This window comes from Anolis sagrei, chromosome 1, assembly GCF_037176765.1.
Source record: "Anolis sagrei isolate rAnoSag1 chromosome 1, rAnoSag1.mat, whole genome shotgun sequence".
NCBI lineage: Eukaryota > Metazoa > Chordata > Lepidosauria > Squamata > Dactyloidae > Anolis > Anolis sagrei.
This window is the reverse complement of record NC_090021.1, coordinates 171,848,520-171,867,637: the sequence shown is the minus strand read 5'-3', so window position 1 is coordinate 171,867,637 and position 19,118 is coordinate 171,848,520. Positions and strand designations below refer to the sequence as shown.

At 38.8% G+C, this 19,118-nt stretch overlaps 1 protein-coding gene across 5 annotated transcripts in view; it reads left to right on the top strand.

Annotated features, from left to right (window-relative positions):
• ERBB4 (erb-b2 receptor tyrosine kinase 4) overlaps positions 1–19,118 on the top strand; it is a 1,155,234-nt gene that overhangs the window by 788,203 nt on the left and 347,913 nt on the right. For all 5 annotated transcript variants that reach the window (XM_067470344.1, XM_060781240.2, XM_067470353.1 and 2 more), the window contains exon 6: positions 8,124–8,242. In XM_067470344.1, coding sequence (XP_067326445.1) covers positions 8,124–8,242 — 119 coding nt within the window. The remainder of the gene's footprint in view (positions 1–8,123; positions 8,243–19,118) is intronic.

The following is a 19,118-nucleotide window of genomic DNA, read 5'->3' as shown; positions in this document are numbered from 1 at the left end:
ACCATTCATGGGAATATACTATCTATATTATCAAAACAATTGTTATTTCATTATTAGTAGTATTAACTTTATTTCTATCCAGTCTTGCTCCCCATAAGAAGCCAAGGCTAACAATAACATAAGACAACCCACTACAATTTAAAAACAAGAAAAATACAAAACTTTTAGAAAAGAATTTAAAACAATTAAATACCTGTGGCATAACTACAAAATGAAAATACAATAAAATACAATTAAAATTGTTAGACTTTGTGACACTGAAAATGTTTATCTGAGATGTTTTTAAGCAATGATTTTTTTTTATTGTTTTAAATTGTTCGGACCTGTTTAAATTGATGTTGCCTGTATTCCCTGAGATTTCATGGCAGAGAAAGATTGGTTGGTTGATTAGACAACTTGAGGCAGATCTGTTTTGAGAAGGCTCCCTCCCCAATAAAGAATGAAGGCTAACTTTTTTCTCACCAGAGTTTTGGGCTACGTATTATTCTAGTTTCAAACAAGAGGGCAACAAGTTGGAATTTGTAGTAAAAATCTTCCGGTATCCAATTCTCAATTCTCTAAAAACATACATCAAAGCATGGCTCAAGCCCCATCTACACTGTCATACAATGCAGTTTGAACCACATTATATGGTCATCATTGACACATTTAAAGCAGACTGAACTGCATTGAACTGGATTATGTGAGTCTGCACTACCATATAATCCAGTGCAATTATATGGCTGAGATGGGCCTCAGTGGCTGCACATTATTCGAGATATTAAAAAACATCATTAGACTCAGTTTGGATCTACACTTCCCTATAATCCAGATCAACGGAGTTACAGCATTCTGAAACTGGATTATACGGCAGCATAGAATCAGCCTCACAGGCTGAGATACTGAATCATGTTTATGTAGCATGAGTGTACATACGAGGTGTATGGGCTACAGCACTCATCGTGTGAATGTTGACATTGTGTTGCCAAATGTATCTACCAATGTGTTTCTGGGAGGCAGCCAAATAGCCTGTAAAGGTCATAGATCGACAATATCACAAGTCTTGCTCAACCACTGTTCTAAGCAAATTATATTTCTGGGACCATCCAGACAGGCCTATATCCCAGGACCTATCTGGGTTTTTACCAGAGGTGTCCAAACAATACTTCCAGTAAAAAAGAATTAATTCAGATATTTTATTATTTATTTATTTACTTTACTTTACTTTACTTATATACCGCTGTTCTCAGCCCGAAGGCGACTCACGGCGGTTCACAACAAATAAGAACAGCAAAAATTCAATGCTACAGTGTAGAAAGCAGTTAACAACCTAACACATTACACAATTAATAAACAAGCACTATAATAACCATTCACTATCGTCAGATCATCAAAAACATAATCCAGATTCGTCATCCATTGTTCCATTCCTATGTTCATTACCAATCATTGCACTAATTATTCGAACGCCTGCTCAAACAGCCAGGTCTTCACTTTTTTGCGGAATACCATTAGAGATGGTGCTAGTCTAATGTCTGTGGGAAGGGCGTTCCACAGCCAAGGAGCCACCACCGAGAAGGCCCTATCTCTCGTCCCCGCCAGCCGTGCTTGAGAAGCAGGCGGAATCGAGAGCAGGGCCTCCCCGGAAGATCTCAAAGTCCTGGTGAGTTCATAGGCAGAGATGCGGTCGGATAGGTAGCTTGGGCCGGAACCATTTAAGGCTTTATAGGCCAATGCCAGCACCTTGAATTGAGCCCGGTAGCAGATCTGTAGCCAATGGAGCTGGCGCAACAGGGGGGTTGTATGCTCCTTGCGTTCTGCTCCTGTTAGAATCATGGCTGCCGCACGTTGGACTAATTGAAGCTTCCGGGCCATCTTCAAGGGCAACCCCACGTAGAGAGCGTTGCAGTAGTCTAGACGGGATGTAACCTGTTTTAAGCAGTCAATGTGGTCCCTGGGGGCTACAAGACACAAAAGTGGATTCTATCTCCACTCTGATAGCTTACTAACAGATTCTCTACCTTCCTAACAGGTCCAATTTTCCTTTCTTTACTTTCCCCCTTATGAATTTCTTTGAAATCTCCAGAGTAAGAAGTTCTAGAAGGAGAGAAGGATGTCCCTTACAAGATGAAAACAGTCCTATCAGCTAGATCCTACATTTAAAAATGTTTATCTCGGTGTGAATAAATTTCCAGTAAAACAAAAACAAAAGGAAACAAAAATATGACATAACAAAACAATTCCTTTGTAAATAGCATCTAAAGTCAAAGTATGCATCTTTGTCTGTCTGTTTGTACCACTAAGATGAAGTGGTTTTCTAATGTCACGGATTTGGCTGTAGGTAGGTGAAGTGGCCCTCTGTGATGTCACAGGGAAAGAAAGGTAGCAAGTGTATGAGGGGAAGGGAGGAGGGAAAGAAATGAAGAAAAAGCCACAAAAAGAGTCATGTTGTCATGGAGACAATTGTTAGGGAGACTCCCTTAGAGCTGGAAAAGGGAGAAAGTGGGTGGGCAGTGATCCCAAGGACACCCGGGATATGCCAGGCACATACGGTAGGTGACTCATTTGATGTAAGCATTAAAACGTATTTGGGAATTTGAAATGTGCGCCTCAGAGCAATTGATGCTCATAGCCGGAAAAGACCACAAGGTTCATGAAAGAATAATAGATGAAATATTATTCATGAAAGAATCTTCATGAAAGAATAGCAGACGGTATGGAGCAGAAGGTGAGCAATAACTAGTCCCCCACACAGGTCCTAATAAATAAAGCAGGCATAGACCCCTTCCACGCAGCTATATAAAATCCACATTGAACTGGATTATATGGCAATGTGGACTCAGATAACCCAGTTCAAAGAAGATAATGTAGATTATCTGTCTTGATATTCTGGGCAATATGGAAGGGTTCTAAATCTTTGATTAAAAAAAACACACATCTATATAAATAAAAATGTAATGTTCGTTTGTGGGATTAACAGAACTCAAAAACCACTGGACGAATTGACACCAAATTTGGACACAAGACATCTATCAGGCTAATGTATGTCCTTCACTCAAAAAATTGATTTTGTCATTTGGGAGTTGTAGTTACTGGGATTTATAGTTCACCTACAATCAAAGAGCATTCTGAACCCCACCAACTATGGAATTGAACCAAACTTGCCACACAGTTCTCCCATGACCAACAGAAAATACTGGAAGGGTTTGGTGGGCAGTGTCCTTTGGTTTTGGAGTTGTAGTTCACCTACATCCAGAGAGCACTGTGGACTCAAACAATGATGGATCTGGACCAAACTCTACACAAATACTCAATATGCCCAAAATGTGAACACTGCTGGAGTTTGGGGAAAATAGAATCTTGACATTTGGGAGTTGTAGTTGCTGGGATTTATAGTTCACCTATAATCACAGAGCATTCTGAACCCCACCAACGATAGAATTGGGCTAAACCTCCCACACAGAACCTCCATGTGGGCCACAGCAACACGTGGCAGGGGATGGCTAGAATGAAATAAATATTAAGAGACAAAGTTGAAGTACTTTGTCCACATCATGAGAAGAAAGGAAAGCTTAGAGAAGACAATGATGCTGGGGAAAATGGAAGGAAAAAGGAAGAGGGGCCGACCAAAGGCAAGATGGATGGATGGCATCCTTGAAGTGACTGGCTTGATCTTGAAGGAGCTGGTGATGGTGATGGCTGACAGGGAGCCCTGGCGTGGGCTGGTCCATGGGGTCACAAAGAGTCGGAAATGACTGAACGAATGAACAACAAACAGAGAACAGCAATTACAGGGAAATAAGTTGTGGCTAAGAAAACAAACATAACATGAATATGTGTTATGCCTAAATTCTAAGACAGACAGCAACTAGTATCTAATAAGGTTAGGCCTGCTAAAATTACCATCTGTAATAAAAATTGAACTCAAATCCCTTCCCAACTGGCAGGTTTTTGAATGAAAGGTATACAAATGGGACAAATGGTGGTGTGTCTTGCTGGGAAAATATGAGGATAAGGCAGTTAGGGATTACTAAAGTCTCTGGGTGCTGGAAATATAATATAAATGATCACTTATAAAAGCGTAAGTAGCATTGCTGGAACATAATGTTATATTTTTCCATTGGCAGAAAACAAAGTTAAGCCCTTGGTGAATTTCTCCAACTTTTTATCGCACACTTCTGAAAAAAATTCTTTTAGAGTTTGTTTTGTTTGGGGGCTTTTTTGGTTCATCTAATAAATGATTGAAAAGTGAACCATATTTAAACTGGGCAGAGAGTTCAGGAGGTTTTATTTAACAGTTACCTTGAAGAGGGCAGTCAGGTTGTTGACTGCTCATTTCTGAACCAGCAGCTACCCTGGGAATATGGGACACAGTAGTGTTTAACCTGTATAAACCACTTCTGCATATTTTATGAATATGGCTTGATGGCACTTTCTCCCCTAATAGCAGGATAATTAGCTCAAGAAAAGATAGTGCTCTGGATATGATTTGAGTGTTGGATTTTCTTCCAGTTTACACAATGGAGAACTTACCTTAATCAACAACATTTTGGTCAGAATTTTTGCAATATTGCAAGATAATAAGATGAAGATGAAAGAATTGGAGAGTGTTCTGGGACAATGTCTGATCTACACTACCATATAATTCAGTTTCAAAATGCAGATTACCTTGATTGGACTGGATTATATGAGTATACACTGCCATATAATCCAGTTTGATTATATGGCCCAATTTATCTGTCCAAACGCATCTCTCCTTATGAACCATCTAAGCCCGGGGAGGCCCTGCTCTTGACCCCGCCTTCATCACAAGTACGTTTGGTGGGTACAAGAGAAAGGGCCTTCTCCGTGGTGGCCCTTGGCTATGGAACGCCTTCTCTAAGGAGATTAGATCAGCTCCCTCACTCTTAACGTTTCAGAGACAAGTTAAGACATGGTTATATGAGCAAGCATTTACAAATGCAGAGTAACTGACATAGGAAATGGAATCACTTGACAATGGAATTTGGACAACGTTTTTAACTAGGAGATGCTGATGATAATGATGTTGGTTTTTATTGTTCCTATTGTGGTTTTATATTGTTTTAATGCTTAATCTGTATTTTGCTATTGTGTGTACTAACTTGTTGCAAACTGCCTTGAGTCGCCGATAGGCTGAGAAAAGCGGTATACAAGTATAGTAAATAAATAAATAAATGCAGTGTAGGTTCAGCCTTAGTTGTAAGTAACTCACTGCTCTGAAGGATCTTGCTGTCATGTGTTAAGTAGGCATGGGATTGCCTCCGTTTTTAGCCATTTCCTTTGCCCAATCTGGCTCCTTCTGTTTGTTTGGGTGCCAGTAACGGCAAGGGGGCAGCCATCACAGATTCCCGTCCAAAACAGGAGAATGTGGCAGTCAATCTCGGCGAAAACATTTTTTACTGCTTCTTTATTGATTCTATGGTCAGGAAGGCAATGTTTGATTTTATGTGCTAATTACTCCACACTTATTTTCTGTCTGATCAACTTACTGTCCATTTGGAGTACTTTTTGCCTTATGGTATCTTGCTTCACTTTACTGTCTTCTCCAGAATTTGTTTCTTGACCTAAACTCTTTCTTACTCTTTTTCTCTGCCCCATTTATACCTTAACAACATTTCTAACATTTCACATATGAAAATTAATTTATTTATAGTTAAATAGCATTGGAGTGATGTCAAGATGGTAAAAGTCATCAATGAAGATCAACACATGAGCTGTGAGGTGTTATAGGAACTTGCTTTTCTTTAACCTAGGCCCTATCTATATTACAATGCAATTTGAAATTGCATTGTTTATTTATTTTATTTATTTATAATTCAAACTTATATGCCGCCACTTCCCTGGGGCTCAGAGCAGCTTACAAGAACAGGCTAAAATCTAACACAATTTAAAAACAATTGGAAACAATTTAAAAACAATTTAAAAACTATATCAGAGATCAAAGGCCCGTGGTCAGTGTGGACTCAAATTGCAATTTCAGTCAGTTAAACTGCATTATATGGCAGATTAATAGGAATGAAGGAAGAACATGGTGAGTTGAAACAAATAAACTAATCCAAACTACCGGGTACAATTCAAAGTACACGCTTTAGCCTATAAAGCCCTAAACGGTTCTGGCCCAGCTTATCTATCTGAACACATCTTTCCCTATGAACCTTCCAGGAACTTGAGATCATCTGAGGAGGCCCTGCTCTCAATCCTGCCTGCTTCACAAGCACGTATGGTGGGGATGAGAGACAGGGCCTTCTCTGTGGTGGCCCCTCGCCTGTGGAACCCTGCCTAGGGATATTAGATCAGCCCCCTCCCTCCTTTCAAAAAAAAGTGAAAACCTGGCTCTTTGAGCAAGTGTTTGGAGTCACAGCATGACCAAAAAAAAACCCTCAAATCAGAAAATGAATTAGGAATGGCTAAGACTGGCACATATATACACATGTGGTGGTCTTGCAAATATGTTCAAAAATTTTGGGAAAATGTATTTCAAGAAATAGGAAGAATCACCCAAATAGAGATAACAGGAACACCGGAGATAGCACTGCTGTCATTTATTGATAATGTTAAAATACCAAAAGAACTAAAAGAATTAATTGCCAATCTGGTAACAGCAGAAAGATTGATAATAGCTAAAAAAATGGAAAGAAGGAGGGGAGTGCCAATTGGAAGAGTGGTATAGGGAGATCTGGGACATCGCAATAAACGATAAACTGACAGGAAACATTAAGGTTAAAAGAGGATTATCCAAAAAAGACAATTTTGGGAAGATTTGGGGGAAATCGATAGAATATGTATATATAAAAGGTAAGGGGACCAAACCTGTAATAGAAACAACTGATTTTTGGAAATAAGTATTGCAATTGGCTGGTCGGGGGTGAAGGATCAGCACTGGGTGATTGGATGTAATGAAGTAGGAGAATGAAATATTATAGGTATCAAGACATCCATGTTCTGTACAAATTGTTAATGGGAAGTGATAAGTATAAGAATGTTTAAACACTGAATATGTTAAAGCTACAATAAATAAAAAGTAAAAAAAAGAGGAACGGCTAAGACGATGGAACAGCTGAGGATTTGAACAAAAAGACATGGTTTTTATAATTTTTATTATTCAATGTTTTTATGTTTTTAAATGTATTGTGATGTTTTTGCTTTTTACTGATGTATGTATTTTTATATATGGCATCTAATTGTAGCCGACTTGTACCTTCGGGCTGATATGAGTGGGATACAAATATTGTAAATAAATAAATAAACAAACAAACTATTTCATAGGAAGTAACAGAAAACAAGCTTATTTCATCTTCTAAATGACATCCCTCTAGACATTTAAGTATTTATTTACATATTCCCTATATAACAGAAAACTCATCAAATATTTCACACCTATATAATATTTAACAACTAATATGAGATCCAGCATTTTCTCTACCACTTCCTACCCCAACATGCACTTAAGTTGAAAGGAACATATTTTAGATTTCATGGGTGTTAAGAATTCACTTACTTTGTCATTAGTATGGATTGAAAGTTCATATGGAAATATTCATGAAAATATTCACTAAAAGAATTCTAGATAGGTGAGAATTTTTGCAGATTGAGCATATTCTGTATGAAAAATGCCCATAGTTCAATACAGTTATGTGTGCAGAAAATGTCATTTTGTGCCTAGAAAAAATCAGTGCTGAAAGCAAGATTCCTATATTTGTTTTTTTAAGTTTCCTGCACAGTGTTTTCTGTACCTAAATATCATTTATGTAAAGATATACTGGTTTATACGCAAGAAACTTTTTTTTTCTGCACAAGAGTGTTGTTCTCTATACAGAAATTTTTGTCCCCAAAAGTGTGCCATTATTTTTGCATGATTAGTCTTGTAAAAATGTATGGGCTTTCCACAACTTTCCAGAAAGAAAAGAAAAATGAAATAATTTCTATTCTTGCCTGTGAGAATGAAATTGACAAACACAGACAACTTTAATCATAAATGATTTGATATGTTCACAAGTCGTCTCCTCTGTTTCCTATTGCTGTTTCACATTGGCTCAGCTATCTGAGTTCTACTTATGCCCTGCTCTCACTTGTTTTCTGATCTGATATGTTTGTTTTGTTTTGTTTTTTCATGTCTTCTCCAGTAACAAAAGTGGTATGTGCCGAACAGTGTGATGGACGATGCTACGGCCGCTCAGTCAGTGAGTGCTGCCATCGGGAATGTGCAGGAGGCTGTTCCGGACCCAAAGACACCGATTGCTTTGTAGGTTTCTCTGTCCTTTCCTTTCCTTCATCCAGTGGCATTCTTCATTTTTATGCTTTCCTCTGAGGACTGTGTAATTTTTCTTATATGAGTGTGTATGCAAGTGCAAGGAAGTTACTTTAATTATATTGCATATACAATGAAAGATATCCGCTCAATATTTTAGCATTCACATTTTCCCATTACATTTCTGTTACTTATCAGCTTATTCTGCCCATTAAAACATTTATGAGATTTGCAAATAGAGATTTGAAACCATTTATATGCTAATTGGTGTGATTTTTATCTTAAGTGAAAATACCCCCCTTCCCTTTCCTCCTAAAAATTAGCATTTACAGAATGTGAGCAATTCATTTAGAAATGTGATTTTAAACAAAACATGCAGAAAATGCCATCTATCATAGTTTCCCTAAACAAAAATGTAAGATGTCTTTGCCAAAAGACTGAAGGAAGTGCTTTTTGTTTTTGCTCTGGAAAATATATGACTGCACTGTAAATGAGCAAGCCTTTGACTTTGTCAAAGGGCGATAAGAGGCACCCACAAACTCAACTATGCCAAAGTGTACTGGTCAAGGTGGGAGCTGGGCTGGTTTTCATGTTTTTCTTCCTAATGAAGGAGACTTGCTTGTTAAATTGCAAGTTAAGTTTCCTGTACAGGGTGAAAGTATTTCAGAATCTGGATGGAGTTCCTCTTGAGGTTTGGGACCTGCCTACCTGTGTGACCGCATCTCCATATATGAACCCACGCGTATCCTCCGTTCATCCGGAGAGGCCCTGCTCACGATTCCACCTGCGTCGCAGGCACGTTTGGTGGGGATGAGGGACAGGGCCTTCTCTGTGGTTGCCCCCCGACTTTGGAACACCCTCCCCAAAGACATTAGACTAGCACCTACGTTGGCAGTCTTTAGGAAGAACTTGAAGATCTGGTTATTCCGATGTGCCTTTCCAGAATAGTATAACCTCCAGCACTACGTCCCAGAAGCACTTTATTAGAGCTTAAGACTCTCTGCACATTGCACTTGCCCAGAATCCTAACACATCACCTTTTACACCCAGCACTTTTTAACCTGTACCCTTCATTGGCCTGGCCTTGGTTTTATTGTGTAATAGTGTTATGTTTTGTTGTTGGTATTGCTTATGTTTTAATTTGCTTGCATTGTATTGTTATTGTTTGTTGTTGTTGTTGTTGAGGCCTTGGCCTTTGTAAGCCGCATCGAGTCCTTGGGGAGATGCTAGTGGGGTACAAATAAAGTTTAATAATAATAATAATAATAATAATAATAATAATAATAATAATAGAGTAATGTTGGCTCCACTAGAATTACATGGATCCCTTTCCCCTTTTTTCTTGATGTCTTAGTTTTAAGGCCTCAGTTTCCTCAGTTAGCTTTGTGTTGCCAAATAGTAAAAATATTTTCCTTCCTAAAGGTGTGAAATCAACTTCAAAAAGCCAAAAAAGCCTCCCTCCTGTTTGTGTCCTTAATTTTCTTTGTGTTGCCACTGAGGAAACACTAGAAATCCCATATAGTCAAAATATTTTCCTTCCTAAAGGTGTGAAATCAACTTCCAAAAGCCAAAAATGCCTCCCTCCTGTTTGTGGCCTTACTTTTCTTTGTGTTGTGTTTTTCGCATATTGTGCAATCGTGTCCACCATTAACGAAGTGATTCAAAAATTTCAGATATTTCGGAAAGTTCAGAATTTTTTCGGAAAGATTCGGAATTCAATTCCAAATTAAACCACCAGCATCCACGACGAGTTTTGAACTTTTTTTTTGATCGAACAAGCTTACAACCAACCATAATACTGCACAAGTAGACAGCTAAAAGACTCTCTTGGTATTAGTCGATCAGTGGAAACATACCGTTTTTACTTGCCTAATGCGGCATCAGATCTAATGTGAACCTCAATTTTCAAAACCACAAAAAATTTTAAAAACACAAAACAAAACTTGCTGGCAAATGTAATATGCAGTGACAAAAAAGAGAATTAGCCTCCAAATCATTGTCAAAGTCTTTCATGTCCAGAATCATTGGGTTGTTGTAGGTTTTTTGGGCTGTATAGCCATGTTCTAGAAGCATTATCTCCTGACTTTTTGACTGCATTTGTGGCAAGCACCCTCAGAAGTAGTGAGGTCTGTTGGAACTAGGAAAAATTACAGGAAAACTGTTCTTAAGTGGATAGTAAAGAACGGAATACGTTAATTTGATTTTGGCTGGTTTGCTTGTTGAGTCATTTTGTGTTTTTTAAACTAACATTTTTATTTTACTGTATTTTAATTCTCGTGTTTTAGTTAATGGCATCAATGTTTGTTGTGTTTATTGTTGTAAATTGCCTTGAAAAATGCTACCTTTAAAAGTGGAACAAATTTATTGGCATTATTATTAATAACGATGCTGTTATAATAATAATAAAAGTAGTTTCAGACACATTGTACCAGAAAATGGTGTATGTATTTGTCACGTTTGGCTTACAGACCTCCCTTATGGGGAATATAATGCAGCATTTCATAGCTAAAATTAATGTGAAAAATCACACTCAAGTATATATTTACACATATTGTATTTCTGTCTGAGCCCATTAGAGCTGTACGGAATTTCTTTGCCTGAATTTTGAAATGGATTCAGTTGGTTCTCGAAGCATAAAAAGAACATGGTAGGATATTAACATGCTTAGTTGAAAGCTGTCATTGGCAAGTGTCATTTTGCTCGTGGTTGCTGCTACATCTCTTTTGCATTCTTATTACAAAGACATACTTTGAAATCAAGAGTTAGAAAATATTGGGAGCCCAGCGTATTACAGGCAATCTCCAGGTTCCAAACAAGATAGGCTCTGTGGTTTTGTTCTTAAGTTGAATTTGAATATAAGTTGGAACAAGTACATTTTAAAGTGAAACTCCAGCCATTTTTAAAGCTTTGGATAGCATAGGGAAGGGTTAACACCCCCGTGGGTGCTTCTTTTGCTATCTGTGCCCATGTTCAAAAGACTTCACTTGTTGCAACTCAGAGTAGTTTTCACCTTGCTCCCAAACACCACCACACCAAAGCTGTAGATTTTGTAGTTTATTGAAGAAAAGTCAAAGTCAAAACATGTATAAGAAAAGCAAAGTTCCAAAAAGGCTTAAATGCAAAGACACAGTTTCCAAGATCCAAAGGCAAAAACATGAAGCATAATCCTTTAAGCAATGGTTAAACAATAGTCCATGAAAAACAGTTGAACACAAAGAACCCAAAATCCCCGACTCAGGAAGCCAGAAGCGTGCTGCTTAAAGCCAAGGTTAATCCATAGAAGTTTGCATGGAAAGAGCCACGTTGAACTGACAATGCCTGTGTGTCAGTGAGAAGGCTAAATACCCTTTGCAATCATGAATGCATTGCAATGACCCTTGGCCGACTTGGCCTCTCGCTTACTAGCTAAGCGAGAACTTCTCCAGACCCTTAATTGCAGGCGATCTTGCCTGCTCATTAATTCATTATCTTTAAGGCTCTCTAATCCCTTATCTTGGTTTACCAACTGGGCTGGATCACCGTGGGAAGGCAAAGGAGGCAAAGATATCTCCACCTGGCTGTGTGGGAATTCACTCCCATTATCAGTCTCACTGACATTCTTTCCCCCTGAGAACTGACTTGCTGTTTCCCCTTCTGCAGCCTCACCTTCAACCCTGTCTGAGTGAACAGAAATCTATAACCCATCATCCTCCTCATCAGTGAACTCTGGCTCACAAGCCCCACAGGGCTCAGCTTCAGACTCAGAGCCATGAATCACAACATCACCTCCCATTTTATCCCCGTGACAATTGGATTTTGAACATTTTGATCTTCTCTTATGAAAACAAGGATTGTTAAGAAAGGTTCAGTGAAGACACCTTTTTCCCATGAGAACTATTTCAGGAATGCATTTTTTCTCCGAGGGGTAGATTCTCTCACTTTCTGTCGTCTCACCACCTTTCTTAAATATGACTTGTTTGTAAGTCAAATGTTTGTAACTCGAGGACTGTCTGTATTTGATTAGCTTGACTCGACAATGGTGGGGGTGTGCTTTAATACTGGTGTTTCATACTGACTCAAAGTGCATCTGTAAAATTATAGCACTTTGATACTTTTATTGCACACCAGTCTGGGAAGGCACCTTTGAACCAATCTCACACTCCAGAATCCAGTATTTAAGCAAATCAGTTTATTAAAGAATAAATGTAGCTTCAGCAAAAGGATAAACAATTATCAAAAGTAGTATAAGATATTGTCCATAGTAAAAGTCACTTAAACTTGAAGAACAGGAATCCAAACACCAAGCTCAGGCAAACTGCAACTGAAGACTTGACACACAGAGTTCATCCAGAGAAACAGGAATGCATAAAAACCATAACAAAGATCCAAGAGTTACAAGAGTCTGTGATCCCAATCCAATCCAGGAACAACACAAAATTCAGGAACATAAATGTGAAAACATAAAATTGAAGGTCTATGAAATAACAGGAACATAAACTTGAAAACATGAAATCCAAGGCCCATGAAATTTGAACACAAGAAAGGAATTGCTGCCATAAACCAAATGTTGATTCCTCTGAGGAATCAGCCTAATTCACTTCTCATATATACTCAAAAGGTTATTCCCTTTCCCTTGGGAAGATGCAGGAGGGTTCTTCTTGTCGTAATCTGATGGAGCGACATCTCCCCTGAGCCATCTGTCTATGTTGAGCGATTTGATCTCTTCTATCTATCTCGAAGTAGATACTTTTCTGTATCCCCAATTAGCACATTCTTTTCACATTTCAACCCTGATTCTCTTGAAAAAAAACTACATCTGGCCTCTCAGCCTCTTTCTCTGCTTGTAATGGAACATCTAATGAACATCTGAGCTTCATCATGACTATCAACATTCTCCTGCCCAAAATCCCCATTTCCAGACCCCTGTGGGTCTGCAGAATCTTGATCACTGTTCTCTGAAATCTCAGGCAATGAAACAATCAAGTTAACCACAACAACTGCTATAATTTTCATAGCTCAATGTTATGGAATCATAGGAGCTGTAGTTTTACAAGGTTTTAATCTTCTCTATCAAATAGATATATAAACTATAAATTCCAGGATCTCATAGGATTGAGCCATGGAAGTTATCTAATTTAGTATAATTCTGCAGTATAGATGTACCCATAGATTGCATTGTCGAAGGCTTTCACAGCTGGGATCACTCAGGTGTTGTGTGTTTACCATGCTCTATGGCTATGTTCTGGCAGCGTTTTCTCTTGATGTTTCACCTGCTTCTATAAGTGGTATGTTCTGAATGCTGCTAGAACATGGCCATCCACCCTGTAAAGCACACAACACCCTATCCATAGATTATTTAAGACCAGAGCTTTTCAGGCTATCTGGTGTTAAGCACTAGCAGCCACTCCCTGCCTCCAACTCAGCCTGAATTAGTGCTGTGGGATTGTGGAAATTGTAGTTTTATAAGATTATTAGCATTCTCTCACAAACTAAAAATCCCAGGATTCTTTACCAGTGCTCCATAGCAATTGAAGTACGTGGGGCTGCCATTGAAAACGGCCCGGAAATTTCAGTTGGTTCAACGGTAGGCGGCCAGGTTGTTAACTGGTGCTCCTTACAGAGAGAGATCAACCCTCCTGTTTAAGGAGTTCCATTGGCTGCCATTCATTTTCTGGGCCCAATTCAAGGTGCAGGTGCTTACCTACAAAGCCCTAAATGGTTTGGGACCCAATTACTTGCGTGACCGTATTTCCGTATACGAACCCACACGATCTCTTCGTTCATCTGGAGAGGCCCTGCTCATGATTCCACCTGCATAGCAAGCACGATTGGTGGGAATGAGGGACAGGGCCTTCTCGGTGGTGGCCCCACGACTCTGGAACTCCCTCCCCAAGGACATCAGGCAAGCCCCAACATTGGCAGTCTTCAGAAGGAGCTTGAAAACATGGGTGTTCCAGTGTGTCTTCCCAGATTAAGGAATCCCAAGCAATATGTCCCAACTGCACTTTACGAGAGAGTTAGAATTGTTTGCACACCCTCTTATCCCCAAAGTATCCATCCTATTTCACCTGGACATGCCCAGCATTTTTTAAAAAATTAATCATTACATTTGGCCCTGCCACAGGTTTTTAAATACGTCGTGATTTTGTTATTGTTTTGCTGTGTTATTGTTTTATCGTATTGTTGTTATTGTGTTTTTCATTTCTGATGTATTTTGGGCTCGGCCTCTTGTAAGCCGCACCGAGTCCTGTGGGAGATGGTAGCGGGGTACAAATAAAGGTTTACTATTATTATTATTATTATTATTATTATTATTATAGTAATATCAAACCACTTCGATTCTACAGTGTACATGCTATTTGTGGTCTTGTCAGCTAACCTATCTGATCATTCTCTTTTGGATTTAACTGTAATCATGATACTATCTAGAGGAAAAATAGATTTTCCAAGAAGAGATATATGATTATTATTAGCTATCTCTAACCCCATTTACATTGCCATGTAAATCCAGATTATCTGCTTTGAACCAGATTATATGGCAGTGTGGAAGGGGCTTCTGTTGTAATCCAAAGTAGCTGAGGTGTCTTTACAAAAAATGTGTTCCTTATACAGATGAAAGCAACCAGAAATTGTTTATTTATTTATTTATTTACTGTATTTGTATACCACCTTTCTCAGCCAATCGGCGACTCAAGGCGGTTTCCAACAAAACAGCATACATAGTATCAAATACAATATAAGCATATAAGCATTAAAATTACACAACACAACAACAATAAACAACATCATTTGTGTCTCCTTATTGTCAAGCATTGTCCAATTCCATCGTCAGTCGTCCATTTTCTATGTCAATTACCTGTATCCTCTACTCTGTGTTTGTGAACGCTTACTCAAACAGCCATGTTTTGACTTGTTTCCAAAACATTAAGAGGGAGGGGGCAGATCTAATCTCTCTAGGGAGAGCGTTCCATAGCCGGGGGGGGGGGGGAGGGGGCACCACTGAGAAGGCCCTGTCTCTCATCCCCGCCAAACGTACCTGGGACAAAGGTGGGTCTGAGAGCAGGGCCCCCTCGGATGATCTCAAGGTCCTCAAGGTTTTAGATCAGTGTAGTCAGTTGCTGTGTTGCTATAGAGCAGGCATGTAGCTGGGGGGGGGGGGCGGCTTTGGGGGCTTCAGCCCCCCCCCCCCCCAATTCTCATGGTGGTCTGTGAAAAGGCCTTACTGGTACATTATTTAAACTGTTATGTTTATTCATATCATGATCTGATCACCATGCTCAATATATCTCATATGCATGGGGTTATTGGGGTAACGATACAAAAGGCTTGCTAGGGTAGACCCTCTTTCACTCAGACTCACCCCCCCCCCCCGGAATCAAAATCCTGGCCACAGGCCTGCTATAGAGTCTTTCCTGGGGACTTTTCTAGGTTCAAGTGTTAGCTATACACACATTGTTCCTACTACTCCTACTAGAACTACTCCTACTAAAAAAGCAGGAAAAAGCCAGAGTATTGGCATCACCAGACTCCACAGTATCCAGACCAGCCCAAAGGCTTAGACTGTACTATATTCTATCACAAGAACCAATAAACAAGGCTTCATGGCCATAAATCAAAACTTGACTGAGCTTTTCAATTTGATTTTATTAGATCTTTTGTGGAAGACTATCCTCACCTTGGGTTATATATGTCATTAGCTGTTTGAATCTTTATTATACAGTCACTAAGCAATCTATTTTGATGATAAGTTACGTGGAAAGACAAAGGCAATGGATAAGAGAAAATAAATATGTGAGTTCTGCTATGTATTAATTAACAAAATTTCAATGTATGATGAATTAAGAGATCATCTGACATATAATACTTGCTTGCTACTAGCTGCAATATCCTGCTGTGAAAATTTCTAGATAAGGCAAGCATCCATTGTTCTTTGTGTGCTGGCAGGTAGTCATTTGAAAGCAAATCTGTGCCTGTCTCCACAGCATTAATGTTTCAGTAAAATGTACTCACAAAGATTTAGAGGTATTTAGAGCACTAGGAGAGAGAGAATTAACATGTCTGTTTTTGCTTCTAATGACTCCGTGTTAATTTAACACATTTGTCTTGAACTAAAATAATCTTTGTTGTAACAACTCTATTTATTTATTTATTTATTTATTTATTTACAGCTTTTATATTCCGCCCTTCTCACTCCGCAGGGGACTCAGGGCGGATTACAGTGTACACATATATGGCAAACATTCAATGCCAATTTTTGACATACAAACATATACAGACATAGACAGAGGCTATTTAACTTTTTCTGGCCACCAGGGGAGCTGTCGCTTTCATCGTCCATCTGCGACACTGATGAAGTACTTCCACATTCCCCGCATGCTTTGCTGAAGTCTTTATGGCCTCGTAAATTAGTTAATCTATGAGTTTCTGTCCATCTGAAGAGGCTCAGCTTTTAACCACTGGCACACAGGGATGCAGTTTTCTGTGAATTGTCTTCTCCAAGGATGCATTTTTCTTCCTTCTGTCCAAAAATTTTGAAAAGCAACACATTTTCAAAGCTTTTTCACAGTTCAGGACCTATCCCCATATCTATTTCCACAGTAAAGTTTTACACAGAAAACAGCATTTTCTATGCAGGAAACAGCATTGTCTACACAGAAAATCAATCAGAAAAAATTTTTCTAGCCAAAACAAGTTGTTTTGTATGCAAAAAATGCTCCTGCAAAAAACATCAATGTGCTAATTTTGCAAAGAATTTCCGTACATGTTTTTGACCACTTTAAAAATATTTTTGAATATTCACTTCATCCTAACTGGTTTTTAAAATTAATTTAATGAAGTCTTGTGTTCTCTTGCCTAATTACTCTATTGTTCTTCTTGGTGGTTCCTTTTCTCTCTAGGGGCCAATCCAGAAAGGCCCAAATCACAGGATTACACTGCCATATAATTGAATACATATCAATTGCAACAACTGGGTTATATGGCAGTGTAGACTCATATATTCCAGTTCAGTGAGGTTAATGTATTGTCGAAGGCTTTCATGGCCGGAATCACTGGGTTGTTGTAGGTTTTTCCGGGCTATATGGCCATGTTCTGGAGGCAATTTTTCTCCTGACGTTTCGCCTGCATCTATGGTAAGCATCTTCAGAGGTAGTGAGGTCTGTTGGAAGTAGGAAAATGGGTTTATATATCTGTGGAATGACCAGGGTGGGACAAAGGACTTTTGTCTGCTGGGGCTAGCTGTGTATGTTTCAGCTGATCACCTTGATTAGCATTCAATGGCTTGGAAGGGCCTGGGGGGAATCTTTTGTTGAGAGTGATTTTATGTGCCTGTTTATTTCCCCTCTGTTGTTTTTCTGTTGTAATTGAGGTTAATCAGTGAAGTTAATCTACATTCTGAAATGGGATTATGTGACAGTGTAGATCCAGCCTATGACTATTGATAGCCCATTCAAAATGAGAGTGTCTTTTTCCTAAACTTTTGTTTTAGTATAGTTAATTTTCAGCTTTTCTTTCAAACAAAATATATTGAGCTTAGAAAGCAGCCTTCTAACCTTTTGAAAGTAAGTGACATCCATATCATCAATGTACAAAAAATAGAAAACTCTTTAACTCAACTGAAGATGGAATAAATTCTGAGCCAAGCAGTACTAAGATTATGTCATTCAGATATATGGTTGGGATATGATAGTTAATGAGCTGGAAATACCAACTCTTATTCCAGGAATCACTGGAATAGAGTTCCTTGATTAAAAACAATAGTCAATTGTTGTGTTGGCCTGTTGACCAGTTGACGCCACAATAGGTTTCTATCAATTGAGCTGTTGGAAAAATCACAAAGACAGCAAACACATGTTTGGTTGGAATGCCAGTTCTTTGTAGAGCTAAGTATTAAGAAGTTAAAAGATGATCAATGGGATTAAGTCAACCCATTCAAGGTGAATGACATGATTATTAGATTTTCAGTACTCCCATTTAGTCAACAGATGTTTACTATACAAATTAGGCCTCATCTACACTGCCATATAATGCAGTTTCAGAATTCAGATTATCTCCTTTAAACTGTATTATATGGTGTAGACTCATATAATCCAGTTCAAGGCAGATAATCTAGATTCAAAAACTGCATTATGTGGCAGTGTAGACCTAACCAGAGGGCCCTTCCATGCAATCATATAACCCAGAATATCAAGGGAGAATATCCCACAATATTTGCTTTGAACTGGGTTTATTTATTTAGAACTTTTGTATCCCATTCTTCTCTACCTCTGTGGAGGGACTCAGAACAGCTAACAGCAAGAATTCAATGCAATATAAGAAATATCATAAAACAACATACACAATAAATAAGTTCTAAAATACATATAAAAAGCAATACACCAAGTTAAAAACATCATCCAACTCAACCAATTGTTGTTGTCCATTAACTTTTAGTCAATGCCGGGTCATCCCTCAATCTACGAACGCCTGGTTCCAGAGCCAGGATTTTAGCTGCTTGCTGAAGGACAAGAGGAGGAAGACGTAATCTCTCCAGGGAGGGAGTTCCATAGCCAGGGGGCCACCACAGAAAAGGCCCTGTCTCTCGTTCCCACCAAACATGACTGCGAAAGTGGTGGGACCGAGAGCAGGGCCTCTCCGGAAGATCTTAACATCCTTGATGGTTTATTGGAGGAGATGCTTTAGGACAGGTAAACTGGGTCGGAACCATATAGGGTGAGTCTCACTCTGAGCCCCAGAAGCCATGTGCTAAGTTCATCTTTGAGTCAGAAACAACTTGAAGGGCACACCATAACAATTCATTTCAAACTGACCTTAATTACAGCCTTAAAATCTCCACACATCCGGAGCATTGTAGAAATATATTGACACTCCAGTAGGGTAAAGTCTTCAAATA